We start from the raw sequence: 24,465 nt of genomic DNA on the forward strand, positions 1-24,465 counted from the left end.
GATGTATTGAAAATGTTAACAGATTAAATTATGAAAGAGAACTGCGCTGCATAATTAGTTATGGTGTATTCTGAATAACAGATTATATACAAATATGAAATATATATAATATATTTTATGTATATTATTAATATTATAATATTTATATAATTATTATTGTTTTGTTTATTATTACAACAATTTTAAAATTGACTGATTCAGATGGCAGAGAAAATACCTGTATATGTCAGATGGAGCTCTAGAGAGATGGAGATGAGAGATGTAAGAGGTGTAACTCTGCAGCTGAGTAGTTCTGTTAGCTTTACAATTATTGTCCAAGGTAATGTAAAATAAGGAAGCGCAATGATTTGAAAGGCATTAAAAGACCACTCCAACCTTACGTGCTTGCAAATTGCAATGTTGACAGCTTTGTCGATTATAAGCAGGAGCGATAGTGTTAGCGCATCGCTCACTTACAGAGACGCAAAATAACGCATTTGCATTTCTGATTAATGGGTTTATGAAGGTTTATACATGTGTAACATCATAAGTTCAGTAAAAATGTGCTTCCCTGTGCGCGCTCACACTAAACTCAAGCATCAGCTGCTAAATGATGGATGCACGAGAGAGAGAGAGAGATGATTTTGACTCAAGTGTCTCCTATTTTCACGCCTCAAAATTTAAGATTTCAGCAAACAAAATTTAAGACCTTGTAATTTAAGATATTTCAGACTTTTTATGGTCTTAAATTTTAAAAAGTAAATTTAAGACTTTTTAAGGACCCGTGGGTACCATGTTGAGTGTTAAATCAGCAGGCAGATATTTATGTACAGTGCATCCGGAAAGTACAACCTGATGGAGCTTGAGAGGTCCTGCAAAGAAGATTGGGAGAAACCGCCCAAAAATAGGTGTGCCAAGCTTGTGGCATCATACTCAAAAAGACTTGAGGCTGTAATTGGTGCCAAGGGTGCTTCAACAAAGTATTGAGCAAAGGCTGTGAATACTTATGTACATGTGATTTTTTTCATTTTTTATTTTTAATAAATTTGCAAAGATTTCAAACAAACTTCTTTCACATTGTCATTATAGGGTATTGTTTGTAGAATTTTGAGGAAAATAATGAATTTAATCCATTTTGGAATAAGGCTGTAACATAACAAAATGTTGAAAAAGTGAAGTGCTGTGAATACTTTCCGGATGCACAGTATTAAAGGAACAATCTACAAATCTGTCGCCATAAATTGCAAAAATGCCAAAAAGATGGCATAGTTAACAAATCTGTGAGTTGTACTTGGTGAAACTAATACCTGATGGGGGGGCGACGCAGGACGTAAAGGAGTGGAGAGACCCATGTCCCGCTCCATCCGACTTCTAACAATGTCAACCACACTCTCTCGTGTCGGTTGTGATGTGTAATCATTCCATTGAAATCGTGATGGTACAGATCAGATTTCAAAGCATTTCACAATTCTACATGTGAGCGACTGCCTCATGTTGAAAAAACTGTCCACAGACGAAAGTGCTTTCTTGTTTAAAAACAAAGTTCTCTCCATCGCATTTAATTGCCTGAACCCACCGAGCTCGTACAAAGTTCAGCACCTTTTGGAAATTCATGGAAACCAAAATCCGGACATTTTCTTTTACAATTTGTGCAAACAGGAACATTGTAGTGGCACTGGTTATTACAGTTCTTCCCAATTAGCATCATAGTTTTCCGACTTCAGCTTCGCGAACGCGAAAGTGTGAAAAGGGTCCATACGAGGCACTTTTATTTAGCTCTAGGACTCTAGACTTATGGGTCATCCATTACTTGTACAGTGGCCCCAAAAAGTATTTGGACACTTGTGTCACTTAAAATGTATTCATTTTATTGCATTAGAAAAAATCTCAAAGTGGCATATAAAAATCAAATGATGCTAAACCTTTTTATAGAACTAACTTTCAGAGTCATGTTTTTAATGACTTTTAACTAACTGCTCACAAGGTCATTTTAGTTGATATTTGAAGTCAGTGTCCCTCAAGATGGCACAGGTGAACTTAAATAGTATTATTTTATTAACAGAATTGCTTTATAATCCGAAATCTAACAAACTTTTTTTTTTTTTTTGTAAGAGGTTTTACTTGAAAGGTGTGATTGTGCTTAATTTCTTCAAAGCAAATGCCACTTGGTTTAAAATTGCGTTATATATAATGCAAAGAAGTTACTAAATATTTAGGGGCCACTTCTTAAGCATTTGTTTATTGGGTTTATTGTGCCAAACTTAGCCTTGAGGCCTAAAATGTTTTGGTCTCAAGAAACTAGAATTTTCTTCGAGATTGTTGAGTCTCTCACATGGTCTTGGGAAAACTCCGGCCAAGGTGCCTCTCTTCTCAACACCATTCTGCACAACTCAGACTGATGAACTGTCTGTGCTGTCTCACTGATCTCTATCATGGAGGACTGTAACTCATTTAACTCTGTGGCATCCCTTCCCACCACTACTGAAAAAAAAAGCTTAAACCAGCCTAAGGTGTTTAGCTAGTCTCTCAGCCTGGCCAGGCTAGTTAGGCTGGTCTGCTTTGATGGCTGTAGAGAGTTGTAGATGGGCACTTGTCAACTGGTCAGGTTGGGAGACCATCTCGCTTACCAGTTAAACACCAGCTTGGCCAGGCTGAACTTGACCAGCATAAAACCAGCATATACTCACATACACACTGCATATATATATTCATAATCTCACAGAGTACATAAGTTTGCTTGTTTGCCTCAGTTTGGCATGATGTCAAGCCTAGAGTGGTTTGTTTACTATTAGTGAGAGTACGAAGTCTGGCATTGAGACAGGAAAAGAACAGCAGCACTTAAACACTCCAGCACATCACATATGCAAGTGGAAAACAGCTGACACACACAGAAACGCAAAAACCAAGCAAATTAAAACTGGAATAATCTCTCTCTTAGCCTCTCTATCTCTCTCCCTGGACTCTTATGGCTATGGACAGATGTTAGTTTGAGAGTGTGTTATTCTGGATTACAGCAGTGACTTCCTTCTTTCTTCAGAGGATTAGGGACAAAGATTCCACACACTGCCATGGCAATATCATATGACCAAGATGACTGGATAAGACTGGATTGGTCAAACCTGATTGGTAGTGTGATATTTTACCTCACGTTTCAGGATATGGATATTAACAACAACTAGAGGGGCTTTAGTACATCACAATTGGCATGTGACGGTATAACATTTTCACATCCCAATAATTGCTGAAGCTTTTATCAAGGTATACGGTATTATCATGGTATTGAATTACATTACAAAAACGGGTTGAACCATAAACAAACTTTATTGTTGTTCTCTAAATAACAAGTTTAATTACTTTTTCAATACCAAACTGGCCTTTAAGTTAACAGATAACAAAGAACTTTGAAAAGAACCCTGCATGTTTAAAAAAAAAAAAAAAAAAAAAAAAAAACTACCATCAACACCATAGATACATAGCCAAATATAACATTAAGTTAATGTCTTAATATTTAAATGGTCATTATGCCACAGGGCCACTGATCATTATAAATCTGTACAGACCTCATCTTGTTGAGGCTAATGTTAAAGTAAGGCTAGACTAATTTTAACGAGCCAGCTACTATGCTACAACAATAGTATGTATGTTTTTTCTGGATAGCAAGCCAGTTGCTAATATATAGCTAGGCGCTAGCTACAAATGTAATAACCACAAGTTCACTCACACTGTATGGCAATGTACGATTGCGTGGCGTTCCAACTTGAAATTAATATTGAAATCATCATTGTGCCACATTGCCATTATTAATTACAGACCTTAGTATTAGCTGATTCCAACTGTATTTTAGTTGTTACTAAAAGACATAAATGTTACTGTGTAACTAGCTGAGTTTTAGCGAACTACACTTCGGCCACATGAAAGCAAGCTACACGTTATCTGCAAATGGCAAGTACAGTTCACTTTCTTTGTCATCTTAGTTGTCACTTAGATAGTTTTCTCTTAGAGTGTTGACTCTCAGTTTTCAAAAACAGTTTGTAAAAACGAGCAATTTACCTTTATCTCACTGAATTGCAGGGGATGATTGTCCTGCATATGAGCGAACATGTTGGAGGTGTTCCCGTATTTCACTGCCACATATTTTTCACAAAGAGAAACCATATTTAACCAACAATCCCTTTGCATTTTTATGGAACCCAAACACTTTTGACTTAACCCTATTAGAATGCAGATAAAGGGTCGGCTGCATTCCTTCTTCAGCCATGTTTCTCGTCCACACTGTTTTGTTTACATTAGTGCGCACATGTGTCATTTGTGCCGTGTAGATGCAGTCTTGTAATCTTGATTCGATGAAGGGATATAAACTACTGTGCATCCACAAAAATCTAAACAATTTGGCCAAAAGGTTACTGGAATTATTTAAGGTATTTTGAAGTGCCCACGATAACAATATTGTGCATGTTAATTACCGTGATATACTGTATAACAGAATACTGTCACGTGCCTACATCACAATGTTGTCATTTCCCTCTAAGGGCCAAATGTCTCTACCTAAAACTAGTGCTGCAAATACAAAGTGATAAAATCGTTAATAATCAATAATGAAAATAAGTGACAAATGTAATTATTGATTTGTCGGATATGTGCAACATGCACAGAGAAGCTCCGTTAGTAACATCACTTTGCAGTATAGAACGCAAAACCAAACTGATCAAACAGAGAAAGGGAGCGGAATCAATACACAATATAATAAAATGTTTATTGTTTGACATCAGCCAGCAGCCATATCAACCTGTAGCACTAGATTGGTTGCCCACTGAAGCTAAGTAGGGTTGACCCTTGTCAGTATGTAAATAGGAGACCTCCTGGGGAAAACTAAGGTTGCTGATTGAGGAGTGAGGCCAGCAGGGGGTGCGGTCTGTGTGGGTCCTAATACCCCATTATAGTGATATAGGGACACTATACTGTAAAAAGTATTTCAGTATATCCCATCTGTGATCAGAATTTCAAAAGCTATGGCCAATTGTGCAGTCCACCTATAACGTTACACCGTGTCCTAACCAGACGCACCGCAACACGCAATAAAAGGTATCATTTCCATGTTAATCAGAGTTTTTGTCCTTACCAGCCGCGACACACGACGAGCGACAGGGCTTTCTATTTTTGGAATGGTTTCTATTTCTGCGATGTCTCGCCAGGCAGCACATCCAACAAAGAGGTCTAAAATTATTCTTATTGCAGTGTATTAAAGCCGGCATCTCATTAGCCAGTTCAGAACAACTTACATTTTGGCCAAGGGTGTCACACACCTACCGAATGTTGTGCTTGAGGTCTCGTTCTCTTTAGCCAGAGCTCTGTCCCACACACCCACAAACCAACACACAGAATGGTTCAGAATGGTAGTGGGGAGACATCCCAGCTCATTCTCTCTTTCTCTCCGCTTACCGGTTACGTGGAGATCGGCTAAATAACAACAGGAGTACCGCGTGAACATAAACAATTGTAACAGAATGAAAGAGGATGTGATTCATAAAGTAACTTTGCCCTGTGTATGTGTGTGATTGTGTATTTATCCCATCGGGGCTTGCCATAGAAAGCGATACTGAGCTTCAGTGAGAAAATGAGTTGCATTTAATAAACGCACTGTTCTGTCTGTGATTGCTCTGGTTTCTACATTTTATTGTCAATAATCCTCATTTTAGTGTATGACTATCATGGTGATGGTCACGTCTGGTGTGGACAGGCAGATAGCTTGTCGCTGGAATCTTATTGCGTTGCGTCTGGTTAGGACCACTAGCGACATACAGTACAAGGGCTAGTGATTAAGAATTTGAAACTGAAATATTTTGATGAAGATAAACAACACTCTTATTTACATATTTGAAATAATTTTACACTTAAATCGCTTTTCTGACACTACACTCAAAGCACTTTTAAATAGAGAACAGGGGATTCTCCTCAGCCACCACCAGTATTATCTTAATATGATTATTAAGTGTTTTATCTGCTATTAATGTTTGAAATGTACTACAATTTTCATTTTAAAAGGTTAAACTCATGATATGGCTGATACGAGTTCAAGAGAAGACTTTATTAATTTTACACTATATTGTCCAGCCTCAGATCCCTACAATAGCATGTCTATGCAATGCACACAATAACACCGTAAACCTAAAACATAAAATGAGGATTCAATAATGATAGGGATAAAATACACTTTATTAAATAAAATAAAAATATATGCTTAAATATGCAATATATCAGTTTCAAGAAGTCAATTTCAGAAGTCACCCATATTAAACATGTCAAAGTAACTTTACCGGACAACATAGATACATCTAGATCGGTTAACCCAAGAATAATGTTCAATTAATAAAAGCATGACAAGCAATATAAGCTTCAACAACCCTACCAGAAAACATATCCAAGCATTATAGCAGGTAAACAACTTCGCCATATGGCTAACAGATAAACATCCATCTAGACTGCAGCGATGCTGTCCTGAACTGTGTGAGTACTACTGAAATGAGTTGAACAGCGTAGTTAGTTTATCCAGCCAGACCATGAGACAGCCGGCACTTTTTCCAGTGTGCGTGGACATGATGTAATGACACAAGGATAAACGTCTTAAGACAGCGATTTCATGCCAAATCTAACCTGACAGCTCAAAATACAAATAACTTTTATAGGCTTACTGTAGTGAATCGGAGTACGGTTTTGAACACTGATTGTTTATGTACTCAAACAATAATGGCAATTTTTTCATTTTTAACCAAAAAAATCTTACATAGTGCAGCTTTAATTGAGTGCCAGTACCTGTAATCTGATTACAGTTTGAAATGTAATTTAAGCAGGCTCGAGTAACTAACAAACCTGCGCTTAACCCCACACAAGTAGGAAATTACAGACCGGTTTCTCTCCTCCCATTCATGGCAAACACACTCGAAGGGGTTGTTTTCAATCAGATCTCTGTCTTTCTCTCACAGAACAAGCTGCTAGATGACAATCGGTCAGGCTTCAAAAGTGGAAATTCCACCGAGACTGCTGTCACTGAATCCCTGAGACAGGCGAGAGCTGGATCCAGATCATCCGTCCTCATTCTGATGGACCTATCTGCATCATTTGGCAGAGTCAACCATCAGAGCCTGTGGAACTGTGCTTGACTGGTTCAAGTCCTTTCTAGGACTTTCAAGGTAGCCTGGTGAGATGTGGTGTCCAAGTCACATCAGCTACTTACTGGGGTACCTCAGGGCTCAGTGCTTGGCCCACTTCTCTTCTCTATCTATACACATCACTGGGACCCATCATTCAAGCACACAAGCTTTCTTACCACTGCTATGCTGATTAAACACATCTCTACCTCTTTCCAGCCTGACGACCCCACAGTGAATTCTCGGATCTCTGACTGCCTGACAGACATCTCGGCCTGGATGAAGGAACACCACTTTCAACTAAACCTGATGAAGACCGAGCTCCTCGTCTTTCCAGCTGACCCTGCTGTTGAGCACAACATCACCGTCCAACTGGGTTCATCCACAATAACAACATCCAAAACAGTCAGAAACCTAGGGGTAACTATTGACAACCAACTCAATTTCACAGACAATATCTCAAAAACAGCCAGATCATGTAGATTTGCACTCTTCAACATTAGGAAGATAAGACCCTTCCTCATGCCACACAACTCCTTATTCAGTCTCTTGTAATATCTAGACTGGACAACTGTAATGCTCTTTTAGCCAGGCTTCCAGCATGGGCAACTAGGCCTCTGCAAATGATACAGAATGCAGCAGCGTGGTTGGTTTTCAATGAGCCCAAGAGGGTGCATGTTACACAACACTTTGTCTCTCTACACTGGCTGCCAGTTACTGCAGATATCAAGTTGAAGGCTCTGATGCTGGCATCCAGAACAGTCACTGGGTCTGCGCCAGCTTACCCAAAATCATTCATGCAAAGCTAAGTTCCCACCAGAAGGCTGCGATCTGCGAATAAGCGGCACCTTGTGGTACCAATACAAAAAGGCATCATATCACTTTCCTAGACTTTCAGCTTCACTGTACCTCTGTGGTGGAACAACCTTCTCAACTCAATCTGTGAAGCTGACTCCCTATCTGTCTTCTCAAACTGCTAAAGACACAACTTTTTCGTGAGCACTTAACCAAAAACAACAACAACAACACTCTAATCTCTGTCTTGGCTAATAATTTTCTAATGCAACTCAAACTTTGTAATGCAGCACTTTTCGTACTACTAGCTCATTAAGATGAATTTTAAGTCGCTTTGGATAAAAGCGTCTGCTAAATGAATAAATGTAATGCACTACACTTCTTTTTGTACTAAAAAAGTAATTGATAACATTAATTAATTACTTTGTAATTAGATTACATCCAACACTTTTAATATGTATAAATATACAGTGCATGCAGAAAGTATTCAGACCCCTGAATACTTATGTCAATTTTATTTTTCAGTTTTTTCTTTTTAATAAATTTGCAAAGTTATCAAAAATCTGGTTTTGATTTATCATTATGGGGTATGGAGTGTAGATTTATGTGAAAAAAAAAAATTATATTTAAAGCATTTTTGCATAATGCTGACAAATTTTTTTTTTTTTTTAAATGAGGTCTGAATACTTTCTGAATGCACTACATATAATACATTAAATAAAATGTGGCTTTTTAGTCACATTAATTGATACACTGAAGAAATAATTGACAGATTAAATCAATAATCAAAATAATTGTTAGTTGCAGCACTTAAAACTGTAATTTGACATTGAGTCAACATAAATTTGTGTCACATGCAGTGAGTTGACAGACTTACATTTGATTTTTGTGAGTGTGGGCATGTACATGTGGGTGAGAGCATTTGAGTGCAAATGTGTATATGAATGTGTGAAATGGAGAGAGTAAGCTGCGAGTGGAAATAAAGGCATGAATAGAATCCAGGACAGCAGCCCTAGATCCAGGACTACAGAGCGCTTTAATCTTGAAATATGGAGGTAAAATAGAGAATGGGCTTTAATCACTTAAAACTACCAAATACAAAAAAAAAAATAGATTTGTAAATTTGCAGACCTGCTTTCATTCCTTCAGTGCTGGAGTACTCATATATAAGGAGTGCACAGTGAAATAACAAGGCCATTGCTTGTGTGTGTCTGTGTGTGTACAGGGTTAGGCAGAATACTTTAAGAAAAATATTCTGGGCTGAATACTAAATACTCTTTCTTAAATGTATTCAGTAATGTATTTCGAATACATCACATAAAAAAGTAATGTATTCAGAATACTTTTAGAATACATATTTATAAAGGCAAGACACAATCGGAAGACTTAGTGTGATATGTCATTAGTATCTTATCAGAACTGCTACACCTACACTATTTACATCTAAGTGAATCTGAATATCTTTAAAGTTGATGAGGAGTTGGATACTGTTTTTTTTTTGTTTTTTTGTTTTTTAAAGGCAGAAGGCAAACAGAAGGCAGTTTGTGGTCAACTACAGTATTTTAATATTTAATATCATTAGTGGTCAACGGATGTAGGTAAATCTGGCCATATTTGGTATTTTTAATTAAAATTTTCCAGTTTGGCTGATTTGTTTCTTAAGCCACGATGGCACCGAAAATCGCCTGCTTGCACCAGAAGGCAACGCCTGTGACATGTGAATGACCAATTACATCTCTTCTTGTTGTTGTTTTGTGCCATCGTGTTACCACAAGAAAAGTGGTAACAGGGCCGAGTAAACTGGAAGCGGTCAGGAGATTTCTGCATTCGCCGGATCCGCACGAGCGCGAGATAGCAACTTCAAAGTAAGAATGCTTCATGTGCACTATAAGTAAATGTCATATTCACTGTGCACTGCATGTATATTACAATGTAGTCTTTTTGTGAGAAAACGCGATTGCTAATGTGCACATACCTTCCGTGGTTTCTGGACCACTGTCTGCACTGTTATTATGTCCTTCTTCCTAATGTATTACAATTTATTTATGTGCAAACAATTACTAAAATGGCAAGACTAAACAGAATTCAGGAGAAACTGCTATCTACCATCTAAACCACAAAAAATCGTATTTGTTAAAAAAAAAATTTTTTTTTTTATTATAATTTCATTAATTTCATGAGTTAAAGTTAACCATACATTATAATAGATTTTTTTATGAGAGAAAATGCTTAACATGAAAATAATGTATTTCTCCTTGGATTACAGTTGTTTTGGCAGTAAATAGTGTTTATCATAAGGAAAATGTAAGAAAATCACATTAAGCATTTTAACTAAACCTGTACTTTTGTACTAAAAGTGCTGCATTTTTTTCTCACCGTCATTTAGCTAAGTCTCTCTTCCCGAACAAGCACTGGCATATGCAATGCAATATCATGTCATGTCATGAATAAAGGTAGATGCGTTTACTGGTGTTTTGGAATCACAGTGGTGATAAACAATAATCACTCAGTCAAATATTATATGTTTGACAAAATTCTCCTGCTTCTGACAGAAAACATGTGTTGATTGTCAGTGATCTTTCCCCCGGCTGCTTCTTCAAGTGTGGCATCCGTGCAGTGTACAGCAGCAACAGCTGATATCTCACACAACTCACGTGAAAGATGTGTGTTTCAGGTCTGTTTCTCTCGGTTTGTGAAACATTCTCAGCAGTTTGGGTGTAAGATGCTAAAATACGGGACAAACAACATCCTGTATGGACTTAATCCCTTAAATTTAAATTAGATTATTATTGGGATTAAATTTGGGATGATTCTATATTATATGGGATGGTTGGCAACCCTACACATTATCTACTGCATATACATTTCTTTAATTCATCACTGAGAAGTTATAACAGCTTATTTTACTGATTGAAGTTTTACAAGTAGTCTACAGTCTTCTTATATTTAAATGCTCCTCTAAACACCTCCCCCAGCGGCGTGGCTGGTGTCTGAATGTTTGCAAACAGTATTCCATTGCTCTGCTGTTCCTAACTTCTTTTTGGCTTTGAGCAAAGAATGAAGAAAAATTTTGCTGTAAGTAAACCAGGGACTTGAGACTAAATTGCTCCAGTAATTACACAAAGGCTGCACACACACAAACACTGTATTGCATAACACTGTACTGTTATGCAATAATCTTAAAGCACTGAAGCATGTATTCTCATCAAGACAACTATAAAACACAAAAAAGTTGGAACAGAGCATTCTGATAGAGACTAAGAATAGAGAGTGAGTGAGTGAGTGAGTGATAGAGGGAAAGAGAAGAAAAAGAAAAAAAAAACAGATGAGTTCAAGGTAAACTGTACCCTAGATGGTCCTCTGTAGATAGAGCGGAGCTGATCCCAGGCCTGTGTCTGCTGAACATCTAGAGTGGCTTCAGTCAACATCTGCCAGAGGAAAACACAACAGTTCAACAAAATAGCACTCACACAACAATAAAACAGCTAAACAACATACAGCTAAAAACTCTATTATGCTGACAGATTATCAAAAGGGCAATTAAGAATTACTAAAATGTCTTCATTTTGGTTGGAGCCAAGGCCTAGATTTTAAGCATACATGCTCCAAACACATTAGGGATTTTCACACTATGCCAGGTCTGTACGCTTACTTTTTTAGGTGTAAGCATTTGGGCTAGTGAATTCATTAGCACAAATTTCAATTTAATAGAACACAGAAGAGTATGGTCGTTTTCATTTCTACAGGCCTCACCTTTTCAGCAGCAACTTTTCAGCAGTTTTACATTGATATAATGCAGGGTCAGATATTAACAGAGCTTCAGAGCAAAAATGCCACCAAAATTCAAATTATGGGGTGAAAAGTGCACCTGCAACACTCAAAAAATAATTTAGCCGATTTTGAAGATTCACATATTTCAATTTCATAACAAAATTCCATCAAAGTTATAACCCCAATTCCGAAAAAGTTGGGCTAGTATGAAAAATGCTAATAAAAACAAAAAGGTGATTTGTAAATTATATTCACCCTTTGCTATAATGAAAGCACTACAACTTCACATTATATGATGTTTTTTTTATATGTTTCTCCTTGTGAATTTCATTGTTTTTTAAAAACGTACAGTAATTTCAAATCAGATGATTGCAACATGCTCCAAAAAAATTGAGACGGGGCAATTTAAGACTAATAACAATTTGAAAAGTTGAAATAAGGCGATGTGAAACATTTTAAGCGAGGCAATCTTGTCATAGTATATAGGGAGCCTCCAAAAACAGCCTAGTCCTTCAAAAGCAAGGATCATTCGAGACTTGTCAATTTGCCAACAGATGCTTCAGCAAATAATCCAGTATTCTGAGAACAATATTCCCCAAAGACAAACTGGAAGTATTTTGGGCATTTCACCCTCTACAGTGCACAATATAGTTAAAAGATTCAAGGAAACTGGTCAAATCTCTGTGCATAAAGGGCAAGACGAAAACCATTTTTGAATGTGCGTGATCTCTGATCCCTCAGATGTCACTGTCTTAAAAAACGGCATTCATCCGTAATGGATATCATGAGCATGGGCTTTGTAAACCTTTGTCAGTCAGCACCACTCGCCTCTGCATCCACAGATGCAAGTTAAGACTTTACTATGCAAAGCAGAAGCCCTACATAAACATTGTCCAGAAGTGCTGCCGACTTCTCTGGGCTCAGTCTCATCTTAGATGGAAAGTAGAACAATGGAACTGTTTTTTGGTCTGAAGAGTCCACATTTCAATTTTTTTTTTTAAAAAACAAAGCCATCGTGTTATCCAGGCCAAAGAGGAAAAGGACCATCCAAGCTGTTATTAGTGTCAGGTCCAAAAGCGAGTGTCTGTATGGGCCAGGGGTGTGTCCGTTCCCATGGCATGGGTAACTTGCACATCTGTGAGAACACCATGAATGCAGACAGACATGTACAAATATTGGAGCAATATATACTGCCATCCAGCACCGTCTTTTAAAGGGACGTCCCTGCATTTTCCAGCAGGACAACTTCAAACCACATACTGCCCGGATTTCAAGTGCATGGCTGTGTAAGCAGAGAGTACGGGTGCTAGACTAGCCTGCCTGCAGTCATGACCTGTCTCCAATTGAGAATGTGTGGCACATTATGAAGCACACCATACATCAACAAAGACCCCGCACATTTGTGCAGCTAAAGACCTAAATAATGGATGATTGGGGGAAAATTGCACTTTCTAAACTTAACAAATGTCTTCAGTGCCCAAATGCTTAATAAGTGTTATTAGAATAAATGGTGATGTTTCACAGTGGTAAACACTTGACTGTCATGACTTTTTTGGAACGTGTTGCAATCATCTGATTTGAAATTACTGTACAATTTCAAAAAACAATGAAATTCACAAGGAAAAACATCATATAATTTGTAATTGTAGTGCTTTCAACATAGCAAAGGGTGAATATAATTTACAAATCACTCATTTTTGTTTTTATTAGCATTTTTCATACTGTCCCAACTTTTTTGGAATTGGGGTTGTAGTTGTGTAATGCTTAAAATTAAATTAATAAAATTACAAATATATAGTTTTAATTAATTTAATTAAAGATTACTCAATTTGATTTAGTGGGGTTTTATTATGAAATTGAAATACGTGAATCTTCAAAATAAACATTTTAAGTTACACATACATATACATTGCGAATCCTTGCAATGTGTTTCAGTAACAATGCACATTATGCAGTGTAGATATGAGGCAATAAGTAATTACTGAAACATGCCTGTTAACACTGTAACTGAAATATACTCAAATGAATTAATATTGAATCGAATCAAGATTGAAATCTAATTTAATCAAATTAAATTGGGAAATCAATGGCAATACCCAGCCCTATTATTAGTTGATGTTGATTTAATATTACTGGTAACAGCCTACAGTATCTCATATATCAAATAAATTTATTAAACTGAAGTATTTGACATAAATGGATGATGAGTTATTTTATAAAGTATATACAAATTATATATACACACACAGGCAGCCAAAAGTTTGAAATAATGTACAGATTTTGCTCTTATGGAAAGAAATTGGTACTTTTATTCACCAAAGTGGCATTCAGCTGATCACAATTTATAGTCAGGACATTACTGATGTAAAAAGCAGCACCATCACTATTTGAAAAAAGTAATTTTTGATCAAGTCTAGACAGGCCCCATTTCCAGCAGCCATCACTTCCACACCTTATCCTTGAGTAATCATGCTAAATTGCTAATTTGGTACTAGAAAATCACTTGCCATAATATCAAACACAGTTGAAATCTATTTGGTTCGTTAAATGCACGTGGAGGATTTTTTGATGAGAACTCTTTGAAGTAGTTTAAGTTCAAATTGTAATAGTAATTTTTCATGTTATTAATGTCCTGACTATACATTGTGATCAATTGAATGCCACTTTTTTCAATTTCTTTCCATAAGAGCAAAATCTGCACAATTATTCCAAACCTTTGGCTGCCAATGTGTGTATATATTTATATATATTATAAACATTGTCGGCGGGCCCACCAAAAACAAATTATCAAAATATTAATAACTACAGTCTTGACCAACATAAAATAGGTATTGTTTTAAAGCTTAGAAGCTGTACTTTACAGTGCATGTAGACATTATGACCAAAACTGAACAAGTGCTTTGAAATTTGCAGACAAATCAGAAGTGTTCCATTTTGATAATTAATTAATTTGCACTGCACATTTTATTGTAATCGTTAAAAACATCAAACTGATCAAATAGCCATGTGTCATATGTTGTTGGAAAGCTCTCAAAGAGTAGAATACAACCAGCCTATTTGTTGCACTCACAGACAAAAATATAGCAAGTAATAACTAAATATATGTCTTTGACATATATGTTACATGTTAACAGGTGTTGCTTACATGCTGCGTTTTTGATTATTACTTCACGAAAGATAAACGGAACATAATATATAACATACCATTACTAAGAACTCTTTAAAATGAGCCCACACACAACGTAATCATACGCATAGATCATTAGATAATCCACAAAAAGCACAATGTGCACACAGCACAAAATGTCTGGCTAAAAACACATTAGATTTCCTGGATCAGGCTTCATCAGAAATTATGTAGTACATTGTCCAGCATCATGGAATGCTTAACCAATCGTAGTAAGATTAAGATTGCTGCAACTAGAGATGGAAGTTATCCAAATATGGGCAGAGAGGATTGTTCACTCTAATTACATATGGCCACCAGGAGATGGCACCAAGTACATGACACAGACTCAATCATGGCTCAAATGACACAGAATGGAACTGAATGAGATCTTATTACTCATGCCTGCATGCTTTGGAGAGAGAGCATACCTTTAGTCATTGTTGTATTTGCATATGTAATTAGTTCTTATGTACAATTATTATGTTTTATTTGTTTGGATGTTTTTGGAAACTAGAATAAATAATTTTTGTAATGCTATAACTTTTTATTACTTTGTCATATCAACAGGTGACATGATTGGGGGACGAAAAAAAAACAATTATAAGGAGCTACCTTATTTACATTCTGAAATACTGTATATAATGTCAAATCAGAAAAATAAGAAAACATTTTTATTTTTCAGCAGTTTCTTAGGCTGAGAGTCTCAGAATTTATCATAATCTGTATCATAAATTTTTTTTGAAAAATTTTCTTTAAAATTATACCAAACACTTGTTTTTTTTTTTTTTTAAACAATTTTTGGTATGCCACCGAAACAGGAAATCTTTAACAACACCATCACACCAGTTTAAAGGGTAATGCATTAGGTATCATGAACAAGCCATTAACAATTTATCATTTACAGCATTTATTAATCTTTGTTAATGTAAGTTAATAAAAATACAATTGTTCATTGTTCATAGTGCATTAACTAATGTTAACAAGCATGACTTTTGATTTAAAAAATGTATTAGTATAGGTTGAAATTAACATTAACTAAGATTAATAAATGCCATTAAAGTATTGTTCATTGTTAGTTCCTGTTAACTAATGTTGTTAACTAATGTTAACAAATGGAACCTTATTGTAAAGTGTTACCGATCTATTCACTAATTAAAAGTCACATTCCAGTCTGCTTCACACCAATCAGAATAATTTCACATCACTGGTTTAATCATTGGTTTGTTTGTTTGAAACGAGCCTCCAGTGATCCAAAACCTCTTAGTCCTTGTCATCCTTCAATGATTTCTCCAGTCCTAAAGACATGAAGCTGAACACACCCTAAATATCTGCCTCCCTCCACCCAGACCAAAGACGGTTTTCAACAGAATGTTCCAGAACAAAACAATGTATCCACACTGGGCCACTATGTATAATCGGAGTCTCTTTTGAATGGCACAAAGGACAAATGCTGCTGTCACTGCAGAGGAATAAATGCAATTATTGAGGCCTCCCTTCAGCAGAAAGATCAGCATTGTCACGCTGTTTCAGTTGTTTCTACAGGACAGGGCTCTGAACTTGAGCTTGAGGATGACAATTATCCGAGACAGTGTTGCGAGAACAGCAGGTTAATTTGGTGAAGCATTTATTAAATCTGTTATTTATGCACAACTAATTTAAATAAACCAAATACATAGTTTTTGATGGACCAATGGCCTTTTTTCTTCTTAAAAAAATAAATTAAAAATCTGCCAGTAAAAAGCTACTTTTCCATACTCTGAGACATCAGTAGAATTTCTGAAGGTGCTGAAATCATTCAGAGAAAAAAGATTAACAGATCTGCTGTTCGCTCCTCCTCTCACTTAACATCAGCCCCTTCAAGACCAGTAGTGTTTTGTTCAAATTAAACAATGTCTCTTAAAGCTATGAAGTGACTACAAAAAAGTATGAGCCCCATCAGGGAAAACAGAGTCCCTTAGCATAATGTTTTCACCAACATCTGTTCTGATTTGGATCAGATTAAAATGAACAAACCAACCTGCCTTACAATTGCAGGTACATACAACTCCAGACATACAACAAGAGTCAGGACACATTTCATTCAAGTGCCTGGAAAGCATTTTTTGTAAAATTTTGAGAACTTTTGTGTGGCTCTACCAAAAGTAGTCTTACGTAGCCAGACCTCGGACTACATGGCAAGAGGTTCGGTCCACATTGCCGTTTATTCAGGCCAAGAACCGCCCAGACAAGAAGAGACTAACCACCATTCATTTGGTTTTCACTTGCAATTTAGGGGCAGGTTTATCTAAAATATATAATGCCACAAATAATTACCACTTTTCGTCACTGACCTAGCAAATTTAGGCAAATCCAGTGATTACTTCCTCCTCTAAAGCACTCATTGTATCAAACCGGTATCTCGTAAAACACGATGGAACATGAAAAAAAGCATCTGCTTTTACTCTTGGAAATTGCAGAATGTCAGCCAATTAAATTAGAGCTTGCCAGATCAAGAAAGTACTTTTCAGTTTTGTAAGCAATATGCATCAGGGCCTGTATTCACAAAAAATCTTAAGGCTAAAAGTAGCTCCTAACGTGAAAATTTAGGAGCAACTCTTAAAAATCAGGGGTGTGTCACTCCTAATTTTAGGACTAATAAAATGTTCATCTAAGAATAATTCATGAAGCATTTAATGCTAAAAGTAGCTCCTAAACCCACGACAGCTTAGAAGTCATCCTGAGAACTTCTAAATCCCTAAAAGTGTCTCACAAAGATCCGAAACATGGCTGTTGCCGTCAATCAACATTAAAAAAAATTATGTATTAGAATATTATTATGACATTGACCATTTAAAAATATTAAATTTTAACATAATATTATAATGTTAACATAATAAATATTATATATAATATTATATAAAATATTATATAATATAATATTATAACATTTACCTTTAAAAAAAAAAAAAAAAAAGTAATGCCCGAATCGTGAGGGTTTTTTCCATTATTGTAAACTTAGTTCGAAATAGTTACCTCTCCCACGAATCGAAAAAACCCAATTACATCGGAGATAAAGGTTTTGATAACTCTGCGCTCCCTGGCCACAGCAAAATGATCGATTGATTGGTGTCTATGTATTTTGCTTGTATATACACTCACTCATGTATGAAACTTTTGTATGAGTATGAGTACATTCCAGCATTCAAATCTTTATCTGTGCATGTAAAAGGCAATCTCTGCTGCAAGAGGACTGCATTCAAAAAGAATAAAAGAACTGCAATTACTGTGTGTCACCCCATCAGCCTTGTTATCATTACCACACAGCAGTTCTAAAGCTTTATGTGTTAATTACAGGGTAAGTCTCTAAAGGTACAATTCTGTGTACTAGCAGAAATATCCAGGTTCCTAACACTTTCAAAGTCCAAAAAAGTGCTGAATTTTGTCGGTTACAGATAACAGAGTAATTAGTGATGCTAATAGCTGAGGGTTTATTAGTGGAGAGAGAGGATGAAGGGTTGCTGGGATGAGAGGAATAGGTCAAAAGGTTCATGTCACTTCCTGTTTTGTCTTTAAGGCTCACTGTCACATCGCATGAAACAGAGGCTCTTGATCGACGAGTCATGCATGCTCAATGGAAAGAGAGAAAGCATGTCTCAGAGAGAGCTGGAAAAGTGGATGAGAGAGAGACAGACAGACAGACAGACAGACAGCTGGGCAGGGCTGTTTCATCATTCCTTTCCTGCCAGTAAACAAATGCATGAAAGGAAGGAGTGAGTGTAATGCAATCATAAGCAGGCTAATTTGCTTTGAACCAGCAGGGAAAAAGCCATTTGCGTTTCATGGATGAATGAATTCACAAAAGGCAGAGTGGAAGAGAGCTGTGATTCTCTCTGAAGTACACAACAGAACAATGGTGCATCTCTGCAAATGCTGCATTTTGTTAGTTATAGAAAAGGGAAAACGCAAGATGACATCAAAGCATCAAGAGTTTATTGTAAAGGCTCTATGCCAATTAAAACGAATGTAAGTTCAATTAAGCAAATTAATCTGAAGGTAAATGTTTGGTTAAATTATTTTTCTCTGGGATTTGACTAACAAGATCAAAAAGGAAATTTATTTCACCACACAAATTAACAAATCCCTTGATCTGACACAAACCCTTCTGGATTTGATCATCTTAATCTAATCAAATAAAATCAGAATAATCCCACTCCTTTACCTTTCTCCTATGAGCCTCTGCCACAATCCCACGATGAGCAGATGACACTTTGGTCTGAAACACAAACACAAAGTGACATGTGAAACATGATTGACAGAATGTGAAAAAAGTAATGCATTGATACAGACAGTCTCAAATACAGATTTGCCGTGATTTGAACCATAAAACATACCCCAATTATAAACACAAGTAAATGTGGATGTCTACAGACATTAAATTTGAAACAAGCTAAATGATTTTGCAATATTGTTTAATTATTTAACATTGCTATTAATCCTGTGCTTATGTTTCCACTTACAATTATTTAATTTATGGCTTTAACTTACAGACTTACAACAACAATCCTTAGTTTAGATATACACTCACTGAGCACTTTATTAGGAACACCTGTACACCTACTTATTCATGCGATTATCTAATCAGCCAATCGTGTGGCAGAAGTGCAATGCATAAAATCATGCAGATATGGGTCAGGGGCTTCATTTCATATTCGCATCAACCATCAGAATCTCAGTGATTTCGACCGTGGTATGATATTTGGTGCCAGATGGGTTGGTTTGAGTATTTCTGAGGCGGATGGGCTACAACAGCAGAACACTATGTTGGGTTCCACTTCTGTCAGCCAAGAACAGAAAGCTGAGGCTGCAGTGGGCACAGGCTCTAAACTGGACAGTTGAAGACTGATAAAACATAGCCTGGTCAGATGAATCTCGATTTCTGCTGAAGCACACAGGTAGCAGGGTCAGAATTTGGCGCCAACGGCATGAATCCATGGACCCAACCTGCCTTGTGTCAACAGTCCAGGCTGGTGGCGGTGGTGTAATGGTGTGGGGAATGTTTTCTTGGCACACTTTGGGCCTGTTAATACCAATAAATCATTGCTTGAATGCCACAGCCTATTTGAGTATTGTTGCTGACCATGTGCATCCCTTCATGGCCACAATTTACACATCTTCTAATAGCTACTTCCAGCATGATAATACACCATGTCACAAAGTAAAAGTCGTCTCAAATGACTTTTGCTTTTAAAAAGTAATTTCATGAACATGACAATGAGTTCACTGTTCTTCAGTGACCTTCCAAGTCACCGGATCTGAATCCAATAAAACACCTTTGGGATGTGGTAGAATGGGAGATTCGCAGCATGAATGTGCAGCTGACAAATCTGCAGAAATTGCATGATACAATCATGTCAACGTGGTCCAGAATCTCCAAGGAATGTTTCCAACATCTTGTGAAATCCATGCCACAAAGAATTGAGAATTTAAGAGCAAAGGGAGGCCCTACCCAGTATTAGTACAGTGTTCCTAATAAAAGTGCTTAGTGAGTGTAGATTCTATTATCAGGACTTGACTGACAGGTGGAAAGCGCTTCAAAGTCTTCTGATGGACATGGTCAGCGTCCATTTTTTCAGCTGTTTACAGAGCCTAGGGATGTGACATAGACAGGTGAGATATTTCATGGCACCTATTTCAGTGATATCTAGCAGGTAATAGGGACATTTTCTACGTGTTTTCTCATTAAAAAAAATCTTACAGTATATTTACGTTAAGATCTGATAAGGTACAGTAAAAAGAACATACATATGCTAACTGAAATAACCATGGAAGCTAAACAGATAAGATAGGATCCTTGAGTTAGGATTTTTCTGTAATATTGCCCCAGGTGTTCACGGTTAAGGTAAGTAGTAGTTTAGAGTTAGTCTTGTTCGTGCAGTTGAGCTAATACTTTCATCACACGTTTGGCATCATGCTTTCTTCACTTCCCAAAGTATCACCGTGGAAACACCTCTGTCATTAGGGATACTTGCATAACCCTCTTTTGTACCTGAAGCCATCAGCCTCCTGTGGTTAAAACTAATACAGGTGCATGTTGAGAAATCCATTTGCATGCCATTAACATACACCAGAACCACATAAGAGAGCTCCAATTAGTGTGGATAATACATACACCCTGTATGCATATAACAAAAAATTAATAGAAATGCATATCACCCTTGATATGAAATCACTGTACACCCCAGAGTGAGAGAGAGAGAGAGAGAAACAATACTGAATAGAAACATGACTGAATAGAAGGAAAGCCTTTTGTACAGCTTCAACCCTAGAAAAATGTTGTTCTATGCTGATGTCATTATGATGGGAGCATGACTGACGCACTGTAAAAGGATCAAATGGAGGAAGAAAAGAAGTCCAGATGGCGGAGTTGTGCACCATTCAGAAATAAATTAAGAACATCTTTTAAATTCCAATTAAATTCTTGAATTTGAATTGAGGTAGCAGACACGAAGCAGAATTGTACTTTGAATTTGGATGTCTAGTTGTTATGCATTAGACAATACATTTAATTTTTCAGTATAAATTACCTACAAAAATTGTATTATGCACACAAACTTTAAATCATATTAAAAATTAATGCTTGAAATGCCACATATAGAAACCTATTTAATTTATATGTACATTTCATTATATTTAATTAACATTTAATGGATCATGGATGATCAACTTCAAAGTCTTCAAAGTGAAACCAAACAACACGAAACAGGCATGCAAGATGCAAATCTTAAACAGTACACCTAAGAATGTATCTGTTCCAGGCCATTTTATTGTTGTGTGGCAATTCAGTAAATTCCTCTACCTGTTATTCCAACTGAAATTCCAATTCAATATCAACTCTTGATTTGAAAGGGAGCAAATTCTTAAATTCTGAATTTTGAACAAACCTGCCATATGGAAATGAAGGTCAATGGAAGGACAAATAGTTATTGTATACAGCAGACATACATTTGTTTCATTGGATGTTTCAGTTATTTTGCATTGGGACTTAAAGTGCCTCCACAAGCGTTTAACATGCTCAGGGTTTCCAGATAAGAGACGCAACACCCCCAATTTGAGATTTATTCTTCTCTAGTGCAATATTCTGCTCAAGGAAAAGTGTTATATGGCCACTCTTGTGTCCATTCTTGAGGCTGCTTGTGATGTCTGTTGCAACTAGGTTTGCAGGTAAACCTTCTCAGTGATTAAATAAAATAGAAAAGTAGATCTCGGCATCCTTGACAAACAGAGGGGTAATCATTGACACGTGAGCAAATGCAAGCGAGAGACAAATATGTATATGTATTTTTTATTTGTGCAATTTAGAATGTCCTCTCGCACCTGTATGTTAATCTAACTCTTGCAGTAATCATTTATCATAGGCTGTGTCTCGTTTGGAAGGCTGCGTCCTCCGGAGGTCGCGTTTGTCGGCCGCATACGTCATCGAGGCTGTCTCGTTTCATAAAAGCGAGTAGTACACTTTGAATGCAGCCTTCGAATGCGACCTTCTTTCACGGGAATTCGGAGGATGCATGAGGTGTATCCCTCGTGGGCACTCACAACCCACAATTCTTTGCTTCAACGGAAGTGTATCAAAAAAAAAAAAAAAATAACGCCAATTTGCCCGTAAATATGATGTTCAAATGCAAGTAATGTTAATTCCCAAGTTGAAGTACCTCAGTAGATGGGTGCAGAGTATATAATATGTATAATTATATTAATATATAATTAAAATAAAGTATTAGACTAAAAGCACACCTGTAAAATCCATTTTCTTTTCTATCTACATCATTATAACTCTCCTAAAATGTACCTCATACACTCCCTTCCAACGAGATTTTGTTACCTTCTCACTCAAAGCGCTTGCGCTTGTTAAAGAGTGGCGTGCTGTCATAGCAACCATGTTACGTTCCGTTTCCGTTTGTCCTACGAAGGCCATCTCGTTTAAACGAGACTTGTTTAAAGGAGGACACTCGGTATACTGCAGCCTTCAAAGGACGCGACCTCCTGAGGACGCATCCTTCCAAACGAGATTGTGTGCTGAATGTTAAGTCAAACCATTGACAAGACCCACATCATGAACCTTTTAGCGTGTAAACGGGTAATGTTTTGAGAATTAAATAAGTAAACTCGCCTGCTTTGCGACAAACATTATAAATTCTATGATTTTCGATTTATTGTTTTTTTTTTTTATAAAACAGACCCCTGATGTAGAGAGTGTTAAATTGAATAATAAATTAACAGGGAAGCAGAGATGGTAAAATAAATCATTTATAATAAGCTCAGCCTTTATTCAGTTTTTTAATTCCTGAAAGAAAAGTATCTACCTTTGTAGAGCAAAACAGTACTTTAGGCAATTGCAGAATAGTCCCATTAGTCACATATACACTTCAGAAAACTGAGTACACAACTATTTCTGGGCTTAAAAAATACAAAAACCAAATCAATGCGGAACATTGTATCTCAAAAGGAATACAATGTGGCCCTCAATGCACTACTTAAACCCCGATGTGGCCCCTTTACCAAAATAGTTGCCCACCCCTGGTATACACTCTTAAATCTGCATGTTGCAAACAGTAATGAATGCATTATAAACGGCAGCTGAGCACAGTAAGTGTGTAACGTTTTTGATTGACTGACCTGTGCCAGAGACGTGGAGCGTGATCGTGAGATCTCTACGCTGGGTCTGTCCGCTGGCCGTGAACCTTGACTGGATGTGCATTTGTAACAGCTCCATGAGTGTAGCCTCTCGCTCAAAATCCCCGACTCTTTACGCTGAAGACACAGGCAGTGGTACAGGTGACCACAGCTACCCAAGAAAAAGAGTCACAAAAGTTACAACCGCTTGTTAGCAAGCAACATGTGACATAACTAAAAGCACCGTTCACACCACAAGTGACACGCAGTGAGAAAGAGGCATGAATCCTATTCATTTTCATTGAGAGCAGCGTGACTTCCGGCGACACAACAAAGTTGAGAAAAGTTTAACCTTATGCAAATGACGAGCAAAATTCAGAAGCAACTAGCAATGAGAGTGAAGTCAGTGGACCTCATGTCATTGTGACAATACGGAAAAATCCGTACCAGCCCTTTAACATTGGCGCTACCAAATGGGAAGACAGGAACAATTAAACGGAAATGGAGGAAAAGGTGGAGAGAGAGAAGCGCAGGTTACCTAAGAGTGGGACACACGCTACCTGAATGCCAGACGCTGCCTCGTTCGATGGATTCACTGTGTGCTCTTACCGGTGCGATCGCAGTGTGAGTGATGGACTGAGCGCCGCACTTTCAGACGCCAGTTGAAACGCGTTTCCAGTGAAAAAGTTGCGTATATTCAGCATTCTCATTTATTTTGTTTTATGTTTTTTATTTTATTTTTTAGGTTGGATGTTTAAAAGACAATACATAACTGCTTGAAGAAAAAAAATATCTATTTTCACATCTGAAATCTCTCTTTTTTTTATCTGTGTAAATTTATTGACATTTAGACACTTCAGCTGGTTTTGCTGTTGTTGTTTTTTTGTGGGTCAAAAAACAGCATTCTTTATTTTGTTCCGGTGGCATTTCTATTTGGGGTAAAAAAAAAAAAATTTT

The 24,465-nt window shown here is 36.9% G+C and overlaps 1 protein-coding gene across 4 annotated transcripts in view; it reads right to left on the bottom strand.

Moving 5' to 3' along the window:
* The window catches only part of vps8 (VPS8 subunit of CORVET complex), a 184,731-nt gene that overhangs the window by 18,061 nt on the left and 142,205 nt on the right, over positions 1–24,465 (bottom strand). For all 4 annotated transcript variants that reach the window (XM_051702468.1, XM_051702467.1, XM_051702466.1 and 1 more), the window contains 3 exons: positions 23,512–23,680; positions 19,058–19,111; positions 11,267–11,347 (listed from right to left, as the gene is read on the bottom strand). In XM_051702468.1, coding sequence (XP_051558428.1) covers positions 11,267–11,347; positions 19,058–19,111; positions 23,512–23,680 — 304 coding nt within the window. The remainder of the gene's footprint in view (positions 1–11,266; positions 11,348–19,057; positions 19,112–23,511; positions 23,681–24,465) is intronic.

The sequence above is a fragment of the Myxocyprinus asiaticus genome, chromosome 7, assembly GCF_019703515.2.
Source record: "Myxocyprinus asiaticus isolate MX2 ecotype Aquarium Trade chromosome 7, UBuf_Myxa_2, whole genome shotgun sequence".
Classification (NCBI taxonomy): domain Eukaryota; kingdom Metazoa; phylum Chordata; class Actinopteri; order Cypriniformes; family Catostomidae; genus Myxocyprinus; species Myxocyprinus asiaticus.